The sequence below is a fragment of the Schistocerca serialis genome, chromosome 2 (genome assembly GCF_023864345.2).
Source record: "Schistocerca serialis cubense isolate TAMUIC-IGC-003099 chromosome 2, iqSchSeri2.2, whole genome shotgun sequence".
In the NCBI taxonomy this organism is placed as follows: Eukaryota; Metazoa; Arthropoda; class Insecta; order Orthoptera; family Acrididae; genus Schistocerca; species Schistocerca serialis.
Window position 1 is genome coordinate 188630629 of NC_064639.1, and position 19940 is coordinate 188650568.

The 19940-nt window shown below is 39.2% G+C and overlaps 1 protein-coding gene across 1 annotated transcript in view; it reads right to left on the reverse strand.

Moving 5' to 3' along the window:
- Nucleotides 1-624: 624 nt before the first annotated feature.
- The window catches only part of LOC126455836 (proline-rich protein 2-like), a 35136-nt gene continuing 15820 nt past the window's right edge, over nt 625-19940 (reverse strand). Inside the window, exon 2 of the mRNA XM_050091598.1 lies at nt 625-912. Within this exon, the coding sequence (XP_049947555.1) occupies nt 625-912 (288 nt within the window). The remainder of the gene's footprint in view (nt 913-19940) is intronic.

Consider the following 19940-nt stretch of genomic DNA (forward strand, 5'->3'; position numbering starts at 1 on the left):
AGTCGTATGTAGTGTGGCGTCTGAAACATCTGGTCGCTATTTTGCCATAGGAGGGAGCAATGCAGCAAACTGCAGTGCGGTCAATGTGGCTTAGTATTTAGTGTCGCTGGCTCGATCCAGACCCTTGGCAATTATTTGTTATTTAGTATTTTTTCCGTTTCCGGGAGGTTATTGATATATATTATGTACATTTTGCAGTGCAAATTCTTCCCAAGAGCTCAGTTCAGTTCTGGCTGTATGTTGGCGTTCGTAATAACTAGCTTTCAGTGGAAAATGTTGCATTTCATTGACGACCCTGTACTCGGATTTGGATTTGAGTCTTATGACGACTTGCAAAAACACTGCAGTTTTATATACAAACTGGAATTGCAGAAAAATCATCAAATTTTCAGAAATACTGTATAGTGCATAACCAAGGATCAGTGGTGAAAAGGAGAAATAAACTGACACAGCTTTCAGTTCTTCGTTGCTTGTATAATAAATAAGGAACTACAAGTAAAGATACAAAACTCATCAATAAACTAACAATGTAGAGTCCAATTCTGGAGGTAATTCCGTGTTAAGCCGAGTTCTGAAGTGCTTCCTCCTGAAAGATGTTCCTCTTCATGAAATGGCAGAGTGGTTTCATAAATGGAACCAGATGGACCAAGTTGGATCAGGGTAAGGGGTATTTACACCTGTTGTGGCAGTTGGTCCAGGTCCATCAGTAGGTGGTGGACCTGGTGGGCTAGTTGTTTGAGGTCCACCTGTAGGGGTCCCTGGTGGTCCAGTTGGTTCAGGACCTCCAATAGTTGGTGGACCTGGTGGGCCAGTTGTCTGAGGTCCTCCTGTAGGGGTCCCTGGTGGACCAGTTGGTTCTGGGCCACCAGTCGGAGTCCCTGGCGGCGTCTCCTGACTGTAGCATGCGGACACCTGTAACGGGAAGGCTTTTATAAGAAAAATGTTTCCCATATGTATGAACTGTAGAACTGCATAAATATTTGCAGAAAAGAAGTTTAAATTTTACTGTATGAGTCAAACTGTTAAAGTAAATATAAATTATTTTCAAAGAATACATCGTTGTTTTATTAGAAAAAAATTACAGTATTTGGCGAGAAAAACAAACTGAATTCTAAGATAAGGTTTATATATAAATTCGAAGACAATGAACTGAAAATGTGAGCTGTTGGAATATCTGTTTTTCGTATCTGAAAGTGATAGACAGTCTGAAACAACCAATCGTTTCTTAACACTATCAGTTCTCTATTAAAAGAAACGTGTAACTACTACAGCTCTTGTTATCACATTTTACAGGGTCATATTCAGAAAGGCATCTTCATAAGGTACTCCATTTAGATTCTTTTCTACACACTTTCAAGATTTATCTGTATGTCTGTAACTGCATTCTGCTCCACCTAGAAGCAACTGATTTTTTCCTAAAGAACTTCGACGTTTGATCTCACCCATTTAATGCACAGTGCACTGAAAAAGCGCATCCCCAATGTCTCTAATGTACTATAGTGTGGAAGAGTTCAATCAGGATTAGCTGGTTCAAACCTCAGTACAGAAATAATTTTTAAATTTGTGCAGCAAAAATGGATCTCTCATTTTATTTACAGTGTAAAACTTCAGAAAAGGTATCTAAGGGTATAAGTGTGATATGTCAGGAGAAAAGCATTTTTTAAATTCACGTCGTTAGAATATTTTGGCAAATACAGGTAGTACGCTAATGTAAGGGTTATGCTCTCCAGATTTTGCCCTGCAAGCAATTTTAAACCTCTATTGTATTCTCATCGGCACAGAAGGGAAAGCAACCAACATTTGCATTGGTGACATCTTCTTAAGATGAAGACATTAATTTTTGGAAATCCAATTGGTACTGTTAGAGAGGACTATGGGGATACTAGGTTTCATCATCTTCTTTCGTCAATAACATCACAAATACAACGAGGAACAAGACACTTACATAGATTACGTATGAGAGGCACTGGAATGAGTAAAATAAGTAATGCTGTACTGTTAAGATAGTCTTTGCGTTCTTGCATCTCCCACTGTCAAATGTCATCAGCGAATCTCATTATCGATATGTTTTCAATTTGAATTTTAAGTATTCTCTAACATTTCATTTACTTCCGTCATTGCTTCTTCAATGTATGGACTGAACAGAAAGAGTCATTGCTTCTTCAATGTATAGATTGAACAGAAAGAGCGAAAGACTAAATCCCTTCTATCTTACACAATTTTTATTTGGTGTACTTTGTTCTTGGTCTTCCACTCTCATTGTTCGCTCTTGACTCTTGCACATATCATATATTATCCGTCTTCCCCTATAGCTTACCCCTATTTTTCTTAGAATTTCGAACATGTTCACCATTTAACACTGTCGGACGCTTTCTCCAGGTTGTTAAATCCTACGAATGTGTCTCGATTTTTCTTTAGTATTGCTTCCACTATCAACCGCAACGCCAGAACTGCCTACCTGATGCCTTTACTTTTCCCAAAGCCAAACTCACCGTCATCTAACAGATCTTCAGTTTTCTTTTCCAGTCTTCTGTGTAGTATTGTTGTCAGTAACTTAGATGCATAAACTGTTAAGCTGATTGTGCGATAATTCTCGCACCTGCGCCTCTTGCAATTTTGGAAGCTGTGTGAATGATGTTTTTCCGGAAGTCAGGTGGTATATCCTCAGGCTCAAACATCCTGCACACCAAGGTGAGTAGTCGTTTTCTTGCCATTTCCACCAACTATTTTAGAAATTATTCTTATTAGATCTTAAATCTTCCAAAGTAAGTATTGACAACGTTTTGTCGAGTGGAAACTATTAAATGCGAACATTTCGGAGGAACATGATGTACTGTACCTTGGAACAGTTTTTCACATTAGGAAAATCCTTAGATAACTAGAGTAATTTTTTTAATTTCAAAAAAGGTCTGCAGCACACATGAAGTGAATTCTAGCATTTTGAAAAAGAAAATACACTGACGAAAAAAATATCCCAACATCAAGAAGATTTGTACGAGGGAAACGAAAATCAGGAGGCGTGTTGCTACATCTGAAAGATGACGTCTGTTCATATTTCGTGCCATTTGCTTAAAACTGGCAATAGTAGCACCACTATGAGGATGTTTGTTTTAAATGTGCGCTGTAACGGTCGTGGGTGCTAGCTACCTTTTAGACTTTACGTGGTGAAATGATGGTAGTCAAGAATGCCTATAAGACGGAGAAGGCGCCATTGTCAACAGGTCACTGAATTTGAAACGAGGTCGTGCAGTGGGGCTCCGAGAAGCTGGATGTTCATTCCGCGATACTGCAGAAAGACCTAGCAGGAATGTAGCCACTGTACATGACTTTGGGCTGCCGAGGTCGCAGGACAGTACGGTAGTAATAAGACCAGGCTCCGGGCAGCCACATGGCACTACCGAGAAGGAAGACCATCGTGTTCGGTGTATGGCTTTGGCACAACGTATCGCGTCTGTTAACAACACAACTGCAGTTGACAACACAATGACACAACGAAATGTTACGAATTGATTACTTCAAGAATAGCTCCGAGCCAGACGCCCTGTAGCGTGCATTCTACTGACCCCAAACCACCCACTGCGACTTCGGTGGTGTCAATCGAGAGTTTGCTGGAGGGCGGAGCTGTGATCTGTTGCGTTCAGCAGTGGAAGGTGGTTCTGCCTCGGTGACAGTGATGGCCGTGTGTTGGTTAGGAGGAGGCCAGTCTGAAACCAACCTGTCCGCGTGCCAGACTCACTGGAGCTACACCTGGAGTTATGGTCAGTGGTGCGATACCGTGTCACAGCAGGAGCATTCTCGCGGTTATCCCACGCTTACTGACTGCGAATGTGTACGTCAGCCTGGCGATTCGACCTGTTGTCTGCCATTCACGAACATCATTCCAGGGGATATTTTACAACAGAATACCATTATCTCTCATACCACAGTTGTAACCCAAAATGATCTACAGTGTGTCGACATGTTGCCTTGGCCTGCTAGATCACCAGATCTGTCTCCAGTCGAGCACATATGAGACATCAACAGACGACAACTCCAGCATCATCTACAACTAGAATTAGCCGTCCCTGTATTAATCGACCACGCGCAATAGACATGGAACTCAATGCCACAAACTGACATCCGACACCTGTGCGACACATTGCATGAACATTTGCATGCTTGTATTCTAATTTCTGGTAGTTACACTGGTTATTAACGAACCAGCATTTTACATTTGCAATGACTTTTCTCGCGCTTACATTAACTTGTGATCTTGCAACGTTAATCACTAACGGTCACCTAGACAAACGTATTCTCGAAATTTCATTACTCTACGTTAATTATTTCATGATGCTGTGATTTTTATTTCCGTCAGCGTACATTAAACTTCCATTACAGCGCTGGAGAAAGTCTGGAAAGTTTTTCAAGTAAAAAACACTTCCCTAATAGAGCGTAGTTCAATTCATGACCTGCTATTGAACACTAGCCAGTACTAATTGTAAGACATATAATGCTCGTTGAACATTTCACGGCTATCGGAGTACTCAGCAGGTGTTACTCAGCACAAGGCACAGGGCGAGAGCGCCCAGGGTTATCCTCATGTTGGTGGATGTATGCCACCCACTGCAGGCAGCTGCCGTCTTATAATACCCGGCACTGCGCAAGATGCAGCGTGCGTGACCTTCCAATAATAAAACCGAGGTATCTGTCGATGACGCAAAACACAACTGTTCCGGCCTGACTACGTTGAAAAGAGCATACTTTTTTAATTCACCACATATTGGATTTCTGTCAAGCATATTCTGAATGCGCAAACGGCCTTGCCGCGTTGGGAACACCAGTGCGCGCCACATCACCGAAGTTAAGCGTGTCGGCCTTGGCGAGCGCTTGGATGGGTGACCGTCCTGGTCTGTCCAGTGCTGTTGGCAAGCGGGTTGCACTCAGACCTTGTGAGGCCAGTTGAGGCGCTAATGGATCAGAAGAAGCTGCTCCGGTCACGAAAACAGACAAAGGACGGGGCGACGGTGTGCTGACCACTTGCCGCTTCATATTCGGATCCAGTGACGCCTGTCGGTAGAAGATGACGCGGTGGTCGGTTGGTAGCTTTCGACCTTCCGAGGTCTCCAATAATACAATACCAATAGCCGTTATTTTGGTTTTATTTATTAGGCAACCAGTTCCGCATTACGTTGTCATCTTCAGATCTGAGTACATCGAGTAACTCTTGTGTTACAAACCGATGCTGCATTGGTTTGTAACATAAGGGTTACTCGATGTTGTAAGATGTATACATTGGCAGCGATGGGCGAGGCATGACAGAATCTCTGACCAGAGAGTAGTTTATCGTTAGCTGTTGCTAGTCTGCGCTTGACTGCGCGAGTCGACAGTAGTAGTAGCGAGTGAGTAGTAGTCGTCAGTCCGTGCTAGTTCGTGCTAGTCGGCGGGAGTCGGCATGCGTCGGCTGTGTGCTCTGCTCGCGACTCTGGTGGATGAGTATTGTTGTAGAAGGTAAAGAAGCAGCCTTGTGCATATTTAATAATTGTAATTTGATTTGTTCAGAAGAAATGCCCCAATAATAATTTTTATAATATAAAGCAACTCTTTCAAAGAAAAGCATTCATTTCAATTTAAAGAATATTTCAAATGCATGACCATTCCTTCCAATAATAATATATATATATATATATATATATATATATATATATACGCCAGCATTGCACAAAGCTGTGTCGAAAAATGAGTAATTAAGAGCGGATATAATTGCAGTTTTATTGAGGTAAGAATTTTTGCTTTTTTTATTCAGAATACAGGGCCGAAGGTCAGCGCTGCTGTCCTCATAAAATTTATCAGGTTACAGAACCTTTTTTTATTATTTTGCTGTTTAGGAATTTTTTTCTATTTCGAACTTGATATTAAATGAGAAAAGAATTTTGTGGGAATGTTAAGTGTGAATGCATTCTTTGCACAGAGACTATAAATAGGAGCCAATTTTGTTCAGAGGTTACAATACTAGAAAAATTCATTTAATTGCTATTACTTTTTGTGGCGAGGCTACGCTTGGCTCCACTTCCATTCAAAAAAATATTTTTTGTGGGGAGGTTACATTTGGCTCACATTTTCATTTTTTGTTTGTTTGAGGAGGTTACACTTGGCTCATTTTTATTTCCATTTTCATTCGTTGCGGGGAGGTTACAATGTACGCAGGCCTGAAGATGACATAATGTAATGCGAAACTGGTTGCCTAATAAATAAAACCAAAGTAACGGCTGTTGGTATTGTATTATTGGAAATCGACCAGCCGCACTCCAGACATAGGATGGAGTTACATTTATTCCGATATCTGCTCAAGCGGACTATATTCTGAATGTGGTTGCTTGTAATCACGTACGAAGACGGGTCTTTTCATTTCCCGATGTGACTGAAACGAGATCGGATAATATATCTTAATGCGAAGAAAGTAGCCTTGAATCTTTCCGTACGCATTTCATTTTACCTTTAAGCAGACATCAACATTAACAAGGATTCAAAGACAGTTGATAGAATCAGTACCACTTCTCAAAGAGCTAAGTAATCTCATATGGCGCCGCCCACAGCACACATGGGATATGTTCAGGAAATAGCAGAATCATTTTTTGAAAGAAAGTTTTTATTCGCCTACATGAATAATATCCCCTTGAAAACAGCCTCCATTTACTTATTATACATGTAGGCCAGAGCCTTTTCTAATTTCCGAAGCACTTAGGGAACTCGATCTTTACGACAGCTTTTAACTCCCTCAGCGAGGTATTCTTAACCATATAACCTTGTGGAATGACAGCCCTTGAACGTCTCCTTCTTTTAGGAAGACAAAAAAGTTGGGTGCAACCATGTATAGCGATCGTAGAGAGACTTTTTCATTACTGGAGCATTTTTTTGGCTAAAAGTTCACGAACAGGCTGCGAAGTGTGATGTGTTCTGGTGGTACAAAAGTCATGAATTTTTCCGCCACAAACTGGAATGTTTTTTGTCGAATTGCTTCCCGCAAACGGTGTGGAACTTGTAAGCAACTCTCCTTATTGATCGTTCGACCTTGTGGCAGGGATTCGTTGTTCACTAGGCTGTTAAAATCGATGAAGGCAGTAAGCGTAACCTTTACATTTGAACGCACATGTCGAGCATTTTTCAGTCTCCAGAATGCTTGTATTGGGACGACATATTAGATAACTCATGTTTCGACACTTATTATGACACGTTTCAGTAGCTCTCTATTCTCATTGACTTCATCTAGCGAATCGTGAGCAAATGACATTCGCTTCTGTTATTATTCAAACTACAACAATTTTGCAACAAATTTTACTGTCACACATTTCACGTCCGAAATTACCGGGAAAATTTCGTCGTATGAGCCAGTAAATATGTCAACATCATCAGTAACTTCTCTGCTTGTGATTCGGCTATCGTTACTAATCTTTTCTTTTACTTTTTTTCAACTTTCCATCGACTGATAATGTGGTAGGGCGTCCGCGGTCGTCGACTTTAACGGCTGCAGGGCAGACTTATAAAGGCTTATACCACTTATAAAACCTTGTTTTAAAGGAATCAATATTTAACATTTCCAAACTTTATTCCATTCTGCACACGGTTCATGTGGTATCGATAGCAACGATGCCGCGGCCTAAGTGCCAGTTAAGTTGGCACTACGACAGACAACGACGACAGCGCCCTCTGGCAGGCGCCGTTCAGCTCTACGAGCACCACTGGAGATTCACCCCATTTGCTCAAGAGCGGACGGCCGGGACACTTCGGACCACATAGCAAGTTATGAAATACGGTTGCATATGTTTGTACACTAGTAAAGGTGCTTTAACTGTATTTGCAGTACCGACATGCATTACCTTTTCCTGCTCCTACCCACGCGCCGCCTTGGGATACAAAAGATCAGTCACATTAATGTGATCACCACCTATGTTCGACGTCAACGAACCACAGCCTTTCACAGACGGCAGGTGGGAGCGCTAGTAGTGGTAAGTATATAAAGGTGTGTGGGAGACGCAGAAAATGATGCCGTCGTTGTGCTGATACGGTGCAATTTATCTGACGTCCAAATAGGCCTGATCATGGCTTTCACGCCAAGGGTGGGAGCACTTCGGAAACGACAAATTTTGCTCGTAAACTGTACGTGCGCGGCCATGATTAAAATGCGCTTAGGTAACAATGATCATTGGATGCCTTTTAATATCTTGTCGGATCTACTTTTGTGCGGCGTAGTGGAGCAACTCAAAATGGCACGGGTTCAACAAGTCGTTGGAAGTCCCCTGCAGAAATATTGACCCATGCTGCCTCTGTAACCGTTCATAATTGCGAAATTGTTGCCGGTGCAGGATGTTGTGCACGCACTAACTTCTCTATTATGTCCCATATATGTTAGATGGGATTTATTTCGGGTTATTTGGGTGACCATATCATTCTCTCGAATTGTCCAGAGTGTTCTTTGAACCAATCGCGAATGATTGTGGCGCGATTAATGCCGCATCATTGTTTGGGAACATGAAGTCCATGAATGCCCGAAAATGGTCTCCAAGGAGCCGAACGTAACAATTTCCAGTCAATGATCCGTTCAGTTGGGCCAGAGGACACAGTACATTCCAGCCCACGCCATTATGTAGACACAAGCTCGCACAGTGTCTTATTAACAGCTTGGGTGCTTGGCTTCATGGGGACTGCGCTACAGTCGAGCCATACCATCAGCTCTGAGCAGCTGAAATTGGGACTCATCTGATCAGATCACAGTTTTCCAGTCGTGTAGGGTCCAACCGATTCGGTCGTGAGTCCAGGAGAGGCGCTGCAGACGATGTCGTGCTGTTAGCAAAGGCTCTCGTATCGGTCGACTACTGCCGTAGCCCATTAACAGGAAATTTCACTGCACTGTACTAGCAAATACGTTCCCCGTACGTCCCCCATTAATTTCAGCGGTTATTTACGCGTTGCTTATCTGTTAGCACTGACAGTACTATGCAATCGCTGCTGCTCGCGGTCGTTAAGTGAATGGCGTCGGCCACTGCGTTGTCAGCGATGAGGAATAGTGCGTGAAATATGGTGTTCTCCGCACACTCTTGACACTATAGATCTGTGAAGTATTGAATTCCCTAACGATACCCTAAATCGAATGTCCCATGCCTCTTGCTCGAACAACCATTCTGCGTTCAAAGACTGTTAATTCCCGTTGTGAGGCCATGACTACGTCGGAAACCTGTTTACACGAATCATCCGAGACAAATTACAACTCCGCCAATGCATTGCCGTTTTTTACCTTGTGTTCGCGATGCTACCACCACCTGCACATGTGCGTATCGCTATCCCACGACGTTCGTCACCTCAGTTTGTAAGAGGTCCGAGCAGATGTAATTTCGATGTATTGTTCATGCGCTGCCTGCGATATGCAAGGTATAAGAGAATCTCTGAACAGACAGCAGTGTTGACTGCAGTAGGAACTGTGTAGCTGTAGCAGTAAGTTGTTGCTAGTCTGGAGTCTGCTCTGGTCTGGTCTGGTGTATCGTGTTGGCTCGGCCGGTCGCGGTGCAGCGATGTCGGAGCTTGAGCATTATTGTATAAGGTAAAAAGCAGCCTCGCGCATATGTAGTAATGTTATCTCAAGTCTCATGTAAATGTTTTAAAAATCTCGTAATAATAATCTTTCTCATAAAAAGTAACTTTTAACAACCATTCATTTCAATTTAAAGAATTTACTAATTTCTCCAATCCGTGATCATCCCGATTGTTGCAAAAGAAAAATCAGTTGCTTCCTTTCATAAATGACAAATCTATCGGCCAGCATTGCACAGGGCTGTGCCAGAAAAAATTATTGTAAGAGCAGATATATATGCGTTATCCGGCGACTTCATTGAGGTAAGAATTTTTCTCTTTTTTATTCAGAATGATCTTTCAGGGCCATGACGCAACACTGCTGACGTCCAAAATTTACCAGGTTAAATTCACATTCAGTTATTGAAAAGTCATAAGTGAGCGACTATTTAATTGAGAGGCTAGTTACATTGTATTACTACCAGGTTACTGAATTTATTTTTTGTTGGGACGTTACACTGAATGTGAAAGACATAATTATAATTTTTATTGTTGTGAAGTTTAGGAATTTTTCTGTTTTAAGGTTACACTAAATGTGAATGAATTTTGCGGGGAGGTTAAATGTGAACGAAATGTTGTGGGGAGGCTACACTTGGCGACAACCGGCCAGGATCGTATTTTCTTTGTGAATCTCTGAAAAGTAGTCATATATCTGCTCTTATTTACTTAAATGTAGTTTGCATCTGGTGCAACGCATTTACTAATTTGTCACTCTTTCTTTCACAGATCATCGGCAATTTATTCCTCTTTGTTGTACTTGTATTTGTTCCATTTTTGCTTCGTCTTTGTTTCATTTTGTGCTTAATTTTTATTTGTGAAAAATGCCACGAAAAACTGTTAACAGTACATCGCGATGTGCAATGAGTGAAATAGCAGACTCGAATAATTTGACCGATAATACTTGCGACACTCAGTGTAATAGTGATATTCGCCTAATTACAGATAATCAGTGCGTGCCGATCACTAGTATTGATTTTGATCCTAATGATGAACAAACAAATTCAATTATGTCCACAGTAAATGTAACAATTGATGACGCGGCACGTTCCGTTACAATGAACGCTGCCCAGTTTGATACACCTGACTTGCAAAATTTACGTAGCGAACAGTTAATTGTTTCTAACGAAGGTGAACAATGTAGTCAGTATACGTCAGATTTATTTGATTCCGATGTAGTGACCAACAGTGCACGTCCAATTAGCAAACCTTTTCGTGAACCAGACAATGACCAAATGGTTACACAAAACGTGACACATGCAGATACACCATCACACTGCACCGAAAATAGAGCCGCTAATTTTGGCTGGGATCAAGTTATGGCATTATTACTGCAACTTAATGAAAGTCTCAAACAGCGGAATGAAATACTAGATAACCATTCCAAACAACTTAATGAATCGTACAAACAACGTAATGAAAAATTCGACAACTATTTCAAACAACTTAATGAAAAACTAGACAACAATTCCAAACAGTTGAATGAAAAACACGACAACCTTAACGAACAGAACAAACAACTTAGTGAACAGATTACAGCCGTTACTGTGCAACGTCTACTAAAGAACAATTACGTGAGGAAATTAAGGCTTGTGCTAGGAACACTAGTGAAGAAATTAGATCTGTTGCACAGGAATTAAGTAATACGCAAGTAGCCACAACGAAATTACTTAGAGATGAAAGTAGTGCAGTCCCTAAACAATGTTCTGAAAACGCAACACAGTTACGCGACGAGTTTAAATTAATGTCAGCACAACTTCCACGCACTCTGGATGTGAAAGTTGATAAGAAATTTCAACAACAGATCAGCCAAATAGAGGAACGTTTTAAAGTGACAGAAATGAAAATTGTTTCAGTCACTAACACGTCACAGGATACGCCACATTCCGAACATTTGTCACACTCACACAGCCAGTATAATTTAGGTAATTTACAGAGAGTACATGACTTAGATTCCGAGCAGTCACAGACAAACAGACTAGCATACAATCCTGAACCTGTTCAGACATTCAGAGACGAACATTTTTATTACAGACACTTTCTACCCGTGAGAAAATTTAAGGTATTTAAAAATGACAGAACACAGATTCACGCTTTGGACTGGATAAAACAATTTGTTTTCGCATTTCCACCAGCTTGGCCTGTAATGCAGAAACTAGAATTGGACTGGATACGACAATTTACTTTTGCATTTTTACCGGCATTGCCTGTAACGCAGAAACTAAAATTTATTTGCAGCACATAAGAGACCTCAGGGGATTCATTACGCTTCGATGAATATGTGCCGTAGCGTGCACAGGGCCCCGAGCAGTAGTAGTGCTATTTCATCTTTAGTTTTCTGCACTGCTGCCTTCTCTTCTACTCTCCTTTATATCTATCAAAACAACTCTTCAACTATCAATCTATCTAGGAATAAGAATTAGTAAAGAAAATCTGATAAGACACGTAATACTTGAAAGTGACAGTTTCATTAGACACTCCCAAAATGGCAAGAACTACCAGCATAATTTTAATAACAGACAAAATTTTAATTATCAGTATCGTCAAAATTATCAGCAACAGGAACCACATTTTGGTAACAATAGAGGTTTTTCCCAACAACAGCAACAAAACCAGCCGGTTAGAATACCTAACCAACAATGTAATGTGCAAGGTCAACCAAGCTTTAATTTTCGCCGCCTACACTTATAGCGTCGGCTCCGCCAAATAGTAACGCACAGCAACAAGGAAATCACTATGTACAGAAAACACATCATTTCAACTGATATCGCAATGCGCCGTATAGCAACGATTATTATGACAGACGTAAAAGTAATGAGCACAATTTTCAGCGTACGTTTAATAACAGTCGGTCTTACCAGCAGCAAAATCAACCGCAACAACAGATTATCATGAATGAACCAGACAGTCGGTATCATCCCGAACGTAATACGTCAGGAAGAAATAACAGAACAGTACAAATAGTAAAAATGCCACAGCATCCTCCCGAAAATAACAGCACGTCAGAAAGAATTTGACTAGATACAGTGCAGAATGAAACTTCCAGCAACGTAAGCAATACTTTTGCACACAGAATCTTGTTCATGAAAATGTTATTACTTTTGGCGACATCCAAGACACTCTTTTGCAGGAAAACCCAGTTATTCAAAAAAGCATTTCTCACCTTGTCATTGAAGTAAAGATTGGTTCATCCAAATTTTCAGCAGTAATCGATTCTGGATCACCTATGTCAGTTATAAATGAGGAAACTTTAAACGAATGTAACAAAGAGAATACCTATCCTACGTTACCATTAGGCAAAACTAAAGTAAAAGGAGCAGTATCTGGTAAAGGAGTAGATGTAAAATTACAGACACACTTATCATTTTGTATTGCAGGTCATACGTTTCACTCAAATTTTTGGATTTTTCCCTTATTGACAAAAGACGTTATTTTAGGTACGACTTTTCTGGTACAACATGACGCAATTATTGACTTTCAAAATTCCTATTTAATGTTAAAGGCATTAGAATTTCAGCACTCTTTATCTGCAGATGAACAAACAATTAATCGGACAGAGGTCATTTCTGCATCACGTAACACGGACTGTCATTCCACATTGTTCACAGATACGTATGTTCACAACTATTATACACCAGACGAAGCCGACTATGACGTTATGCAGATGATTTCTGATAAAGTTAAACAGAGCAGCGCAAATACAGACGACGAACGCACGCAACTACGCAAAATTCTTTTACAGCAAGCTCCAGTTTTTGACAACATCCCTGGTACTATGTCCGGTTTTTGTATGAATTTCAAGTTAAACAGCACGACACGTTTAAAGCCAAACATTATCCCATTCCATATATTCACAGAGAACAAGTTAAGAAAGAATTGCAAGCTATGCTTGACCAAGGAATTATTGAACCGGCGGTTAGTCCGTACATAAACCCGCTCCATATTGTTAAGAAAAAGGATGGTTCACTTCGCCTCGTACTTGATTCGCGTCACATCAATGAGATTATTATTAATGAAACAGATCGCCCACAGACACTAGAAGAACTTCTACAGAAATTTCATGGTACTGCTATTTATTCCACGTTAGATTTGAAATCGGGATTTTGGCAAATTCAGCTCCATCCGAACTGCAGAAAGTACACAGCATTTCTCTGTTTTGGTGACTGTTATCAATTTTGTAAATTACCCTTCGGTTTAACAATTTCTTCAGCAGCGTTTATTCGCGATTTGAATACTGTACTTCCGACAGAATTAAAAGACAGAATCACAACGTATGTAGACGACATTCCTATTGCAGAAGCTAACTGGTCTGAACACAATCTGATTCTTGAACAACTGTTGCAAACTTTTCGTGCACAAGGACTCACAATTAATCTTAGCAAATCACACTTTGGCAAAACTTCTATAGAATTTCTTGGACATGTAATTTCAGCAGAAGGCATTGCGCCTGACCCGGAAAAACTTCAGGCTTTACGTGGCATTACTGTTCCTACGACGAAGAAACAACTACACAGCTTTTTGGGTTTAATTAACTTTTTCCGTAAATTTATTCATTTCTCTGCTTTAGACACTCCTAGATTATGTCAGTTGACGGGTAAAAACGTTATTTGGTCCTGGGATAGCCAAGCGCAGTCTGAATTTGCCAATCTGAAACAAGCTTTGTTGAATGCACCACTTTTATCACATCCAGATCTTACTAGAAATTTTTCCATTGCCACCGACAGTTCTAACACTGCTTTAGGCGTACACATTTTTCAGGAAATTGAAGAAGATGGTTCTACAGTAATTAAAAACATCGCCTTTGCGAGTCGCATTCTGTCACCTGCTGAACGCAATTATTCTGTTACAGAACTTGAAACATTATGCGTTGTATGGGCATTTACGAGATTTCGGCATTTTCTTTATGGAAGACATACGACCGTTTACACAGATCATAGAGCTATCCAGTTTTTTACTTTCCGCTAAATTTACACACGACAGATTAAGCAGATGGAAACTTTATTTACAGGAATTTAATTTTACAATTGTTCATATTCCCGGTACGCAAAATATTGTAGCAGACGCACTATCGCGTTCTCTCAGCAACAATCAGAAAGACATCGCAACCAACTTCTACTAAGCAAATCCTAGCGTCATGTATATTCAGCAAGTTGCATTCGAAAATTTTATTTCGGCATCATTACGAGACATAGCACAAGAGCAGAGCAAAGACAACGTGTGGGAAGAAATTAAACACCTTTGGCAAGATAGGAATAATGTTACCATCAGAAACCATTACACTGTACGCAATAACATTCTGTTTCGCCGCTCTCACCCTGACAGCAACAACTGGTTGCTATGCATTCCTGACGAACTTGTTAACAAATTAATTTGGTATACTCATTTAAGTTACGCACGTTACGGAGCCAGAAAATGTTTTCTTATACTGAGACAGAACTGTTATTTTGCCAACATGGAGAAACGTATTCGACGAGTTTTAGCGTCATGTAAAATCTGCCAGAAAGCTAAATCAGACACGACTTCACATATTCCTCCGTTACATGCCATTGTACCCGTTACATTGAGACACATGGCCGCTGTAGACATTTTTGGTCCGATTCCCAGATCTAATAGAGGTTTTTGCTACATCTTTGCGCTGTTGAACTCACTTCGAAATTTGTTACCTTCACTCCGTTATGCAAAGCTACTGCTAAATCTGTTTCGAATGCATTTGTAAAACATTTTTATTTCATGTAGGACATGTATTGAAAGTAATTTCCGACAATGGACCACAGTTTCGATCTGCCATATGGACACGTATGTTACGAGCAAGAAACATTTCTCTGATCTATATATCCAAGTATCACGCTTCTTCGAACCCTTGTGAACGTCTAATGAAAGAAATTGGTAAACTATGGAGAATATACTGCCATAAAAAACATATTGATTGGGATACACACATACTATCATTCCAGGATGTAATTAACTCGATACCAAATGAATCTACTATGCTATCTCCGACTGTTAAATTGAAAAATGTTGAACCACCTAACAAAATTAAAGAACTAGTATCCTTTCCTACATCTCGTCGACTAAACCACCATGAAATAATTGACATTGCACTCAACAACATCAAACGTGCCGCAGAGTGCCGGAGAAGACAGAAAAAACAGGTTTGTACACGTCGTGACTTTCACGTTGGGCAGAAGATATTAGTACATACACACTATTTATCCAACAGAGGAAAGAGTAGATGCAGTAAATTTGAGCTTCTATACGCAGGTCCATATCGAATTCGCAGCATTCCTCACCCCAATGTAGTACACGTTGAAAATTTGAGAACCAGAAGAAGCAAGGGCAATCACCATGTCTCCAATATTAAACCCTTTATTGAATGAACATACATTATGATTTATCACGCTGTAATGCTATTTCCTGATTTTTATATGACCACTTATGCAATTATATTTATATGAACACTTACTGATGATTATCATATTTTTTCCTGGCAAGTGCCCGGCAAGGTAAGGTTAGCAGGTCGCTTTTCTTGTCGTTATATATCAGACCATGCACAGTTTCCATTTTTCGTGTATGTATGATTGTTTTCCTGTTTTCTTTGTATGCACTACGAAATTTTTAAGATATAACAAACACCAGTTGACTTTCACATTTTTCCTTATGATATCTCAATATCTTGACTATTTCACATTTTTTTTTTTTTTTTTTTGCTACTACATTATGATACTCTGTGTACATTTTTTTTGCACTTGAAAACTGTCTATGTTTTTGACATAATACGTTTTCTGTCATGCTATGCTGTATGCTTTATTGTATCACTAGAAACAAGTTTTTATCTAATGAGTATATGATTTAAATGCAAGATATTAATCCTTATTCATCATTTTCAGAAAGCAATAACGTGTAAAAGAAATAACTTAAACAAACCACAGTGGATTACTATGAAATGGGAATTTCACCTTCGGAATGAGCGAAAGAAAATGCAATACCTTGTCATGAAGAGTAAATGGATCAGAATTAACAAGCATTAACAAGAATATACTATACACATCGTATGATAGCAGTCTTAACTAATTATTTTTCTTTCAGAATACGAGGCGAATGATGTAGGCTGTCAGATAGAACTACACATCTTATTTTAGTGATGAAATATGCTAGAAATAAGAAACTCTATACTATGAATAGTTGTATAAAGTAAATGGTAATATTAATAATGAAGTATTTCTTTGCAGATGAGGATAATGATGATGCTAATATGAATAATGATGTTTTTCTTTGCAGGTGATGATAGTAATGAAGTTATGGTAATATGAATAATGAAGTTTTTCTTTGCAGATGAGGATGATGATGAAGTTTATATATTTACTATTAGTTAAGAGATGCTATGTAGTTATTTAAGTATTTGTTGCTGTTCGTTTTGACAGTATGTCTTATGACGCATGGTATAATGACTGAATGTTTTGGAAAGGACAGCTAGAGTACATACATACTGCGTACACGTTTCATTACCTGTTAATTCGAAGTTCACTACTTTTCAGCATAATATGCGTTTCTTCTTTCAGCTTAATAATCCATCTTGTATTTTTCCAGGAGAAGCCATTCATGAAATTAATGTGCTGTAAGCAGTTAGTTATTAAACCTGTTCTAGTTCTTGCATTTTTTTTTACCCATTTGTGTGTGTCATTCATGAATGTGATCACATATACTCTGCTTGTTTCATAACCTTGCTACAGCTGACTCATGACGAATGACATTACTAATCCTTATTTGCAGCAATAAGTCACAAGCAAATATTTTCATGCCCCAGCAATTAATTATCGATCCCAACGCGATGCATTGCTAGCACACAAAAAAAATGTATTACCAGTCCCAAATAATGCTACTGGTTTAAGAGATATTTCTAGTTCTAAATATAATGCAAATTTCTCAGATGTATTGAATCCATTATATCTATGTATTATTGGACCTTGAGTAATAGTTACAGTGTGTTACATTTTAAATATGTCCTATGTCACTTGAATGACGAGTTCTAAGTAATACTGAATGATGTTTTGTAATACTGCATAAATGCTATGTCGATAATTTCTGTAAATAATATTTTTGTTATACTCTATAAATGATATGCCAATAATTAACTCTCGTTTTGAATGGTGACTTCTGAATAATACTGAATAATGTTTTATAAAATGATATGAATACTTTGTAACTGGCCAATGAGCGCCAATAATTACTGCAATCAGATGAGTTATGAATAGTGTTTTGTAATATTCAATACTTGCTGTATGGTTTGTAACTGGCCAATGAGTGCCAATGATTACTAGAATTAGGTGAATTATGTAAATGCTATGCCATTAATTAACTCTTGCTTTGAATGATCACATGAATAATGCATAAAAATGGTTTGTAACTGGCCAATAAGTGCCAATATTTACTGTAATCAGATGACTTATGAATAATGTTCTGTAATACTCCATACATAGTACAGAAATGTTTAGTAACTAGGCAATCAGTGCCAACAATTACTCAAATCGGTTGATAGACTAGTGTAATTCTCAATGATGACTAGCATAAGACTTAATGCCTTTCACCTTCTGACCTAATTACGAGAAATTACTGCAATATCCGTTTGTCCTGTCCATCCTCATGATCATGGAGGACTATATTTGGTTTCTTGCACTAATTCTACGTTGGTGAAAGAGTATGGATTCTACAAGAATGTGGTGTTGACACATCATGCTGTCCACCACCTTGAACGATGGAGATGTTGTTGTGGTCCCACTGTTTGGTGTACCTAATGTACTACCAAAAATGATAACATTGAATATTAATACAACATTTCAGTGTCTTGGCTACACTGATTAATACTTCAGGGAAGAGAACTTCAGATTGTCTCACTTGGTGTTGTGCTTCTGTAGAAAGATATGGACTTTCAGTGCAGCTACGTGCAACCTAATGTGCTACAACCAGAATGCAATCCTTCCCATTCCTTTCCTAGTTCTTGTAAAATGGTAAAAATACATACAGTGTGTGTGCACTTTATGTCATTTGTTAATATGTTTTGTACTCATTGCGTATACATTTTGTCAGTTCTTGATATGTTCTGTACTCAGTGCATGTGCACTCTATTTCATTTCATGTTCTGCACTTATATATATGTATATACTCTGTGATTGTAGACCTAGTTAATTAAGTAGATTATAGAAAAATTTGTTGCTCATGGTAAGTCCAATTGACTCACCATCGCTGCCAAATTTTTGCCCCCCCCCCTCCAGTGGAGGGTTATGTAAGAGGTCTGAGCAGATGCAATTTCAATGTATTGCTCATGCACTGCCTGCGATATGCAAGGTATAAGAGAATCTCTGACCAGACAGCAGTGTTGACTGCAGTAGGAACTGTGTAGCTGAAGCAGTAAGTTGTTGCTAGCGAGCAGTCTGCTCTGGTCTCGTCTGGTGTATCGTGTTGGCTGGGCCGGTCGCGGTGCAACGATGTTGGAGCCTGAGCATTATTGTATAAGGTGAAAAGCAGCCTCGCGCATATGTAGTAATGTTATCTCAAGTCCCATGTAAATGTTTTGAAAATCTCGTAATAATAATCTTTCTCATAAAAAGTAGCTTTTAACAACCATTCATTTCAATTTAAAGAATTTTACTAATTTCTCCAATCCATGATCATCCCGATTGTTGCGAAAGAAAAATCAGTTACTTCCTTTCATAAATGACAAATCTATCGGCCAGCATTGCACAGGGCTGTGCCAGAAAAAATTATTGTAAGAGCAGATATATATGCGTTATCCGGCGACTTCATTGAGGTAAGAATTTTTCTCTTTTTTATTCAGAATGATCCTTCAGGGCCATGACGCAGCACTGCTGACGTCCAAAATTTACCAGGTTAAATTCACAGTCAGTTATTGAAAAGCCATAAGTGAGCGACTATTTGATTGAGAGGCTAGTTACATTGTATTATTACCAGGTTACTGAATTTATTTTTTGTTGGGACGTTACAATGGTTTGTAACTGGCCAATGAGTGCCAATAATTACTGCAATCAGATGAGTTATGAATATGTTTTGTAATATTCAATACTTGCTACATGTTTAGTAACTGGCCAATGAATGCCAATGATTACTAGAATTAGATGAATTATGTAAATGCTTTGCCATTAATTAACTCTTACTTTGAATGATCACTTATGAATACTGCATAAAAATGGTTTGTAACTGGCCAATAAGTGCCAATATTTACTGTAATCAGATGACTTATGAATAATGTTCTGTAATACTCCATGCATAGTACAGAAATGTTTAGTAACTAGGCAATCAGTGCCAACAATTACGCAAATCGGTTGATA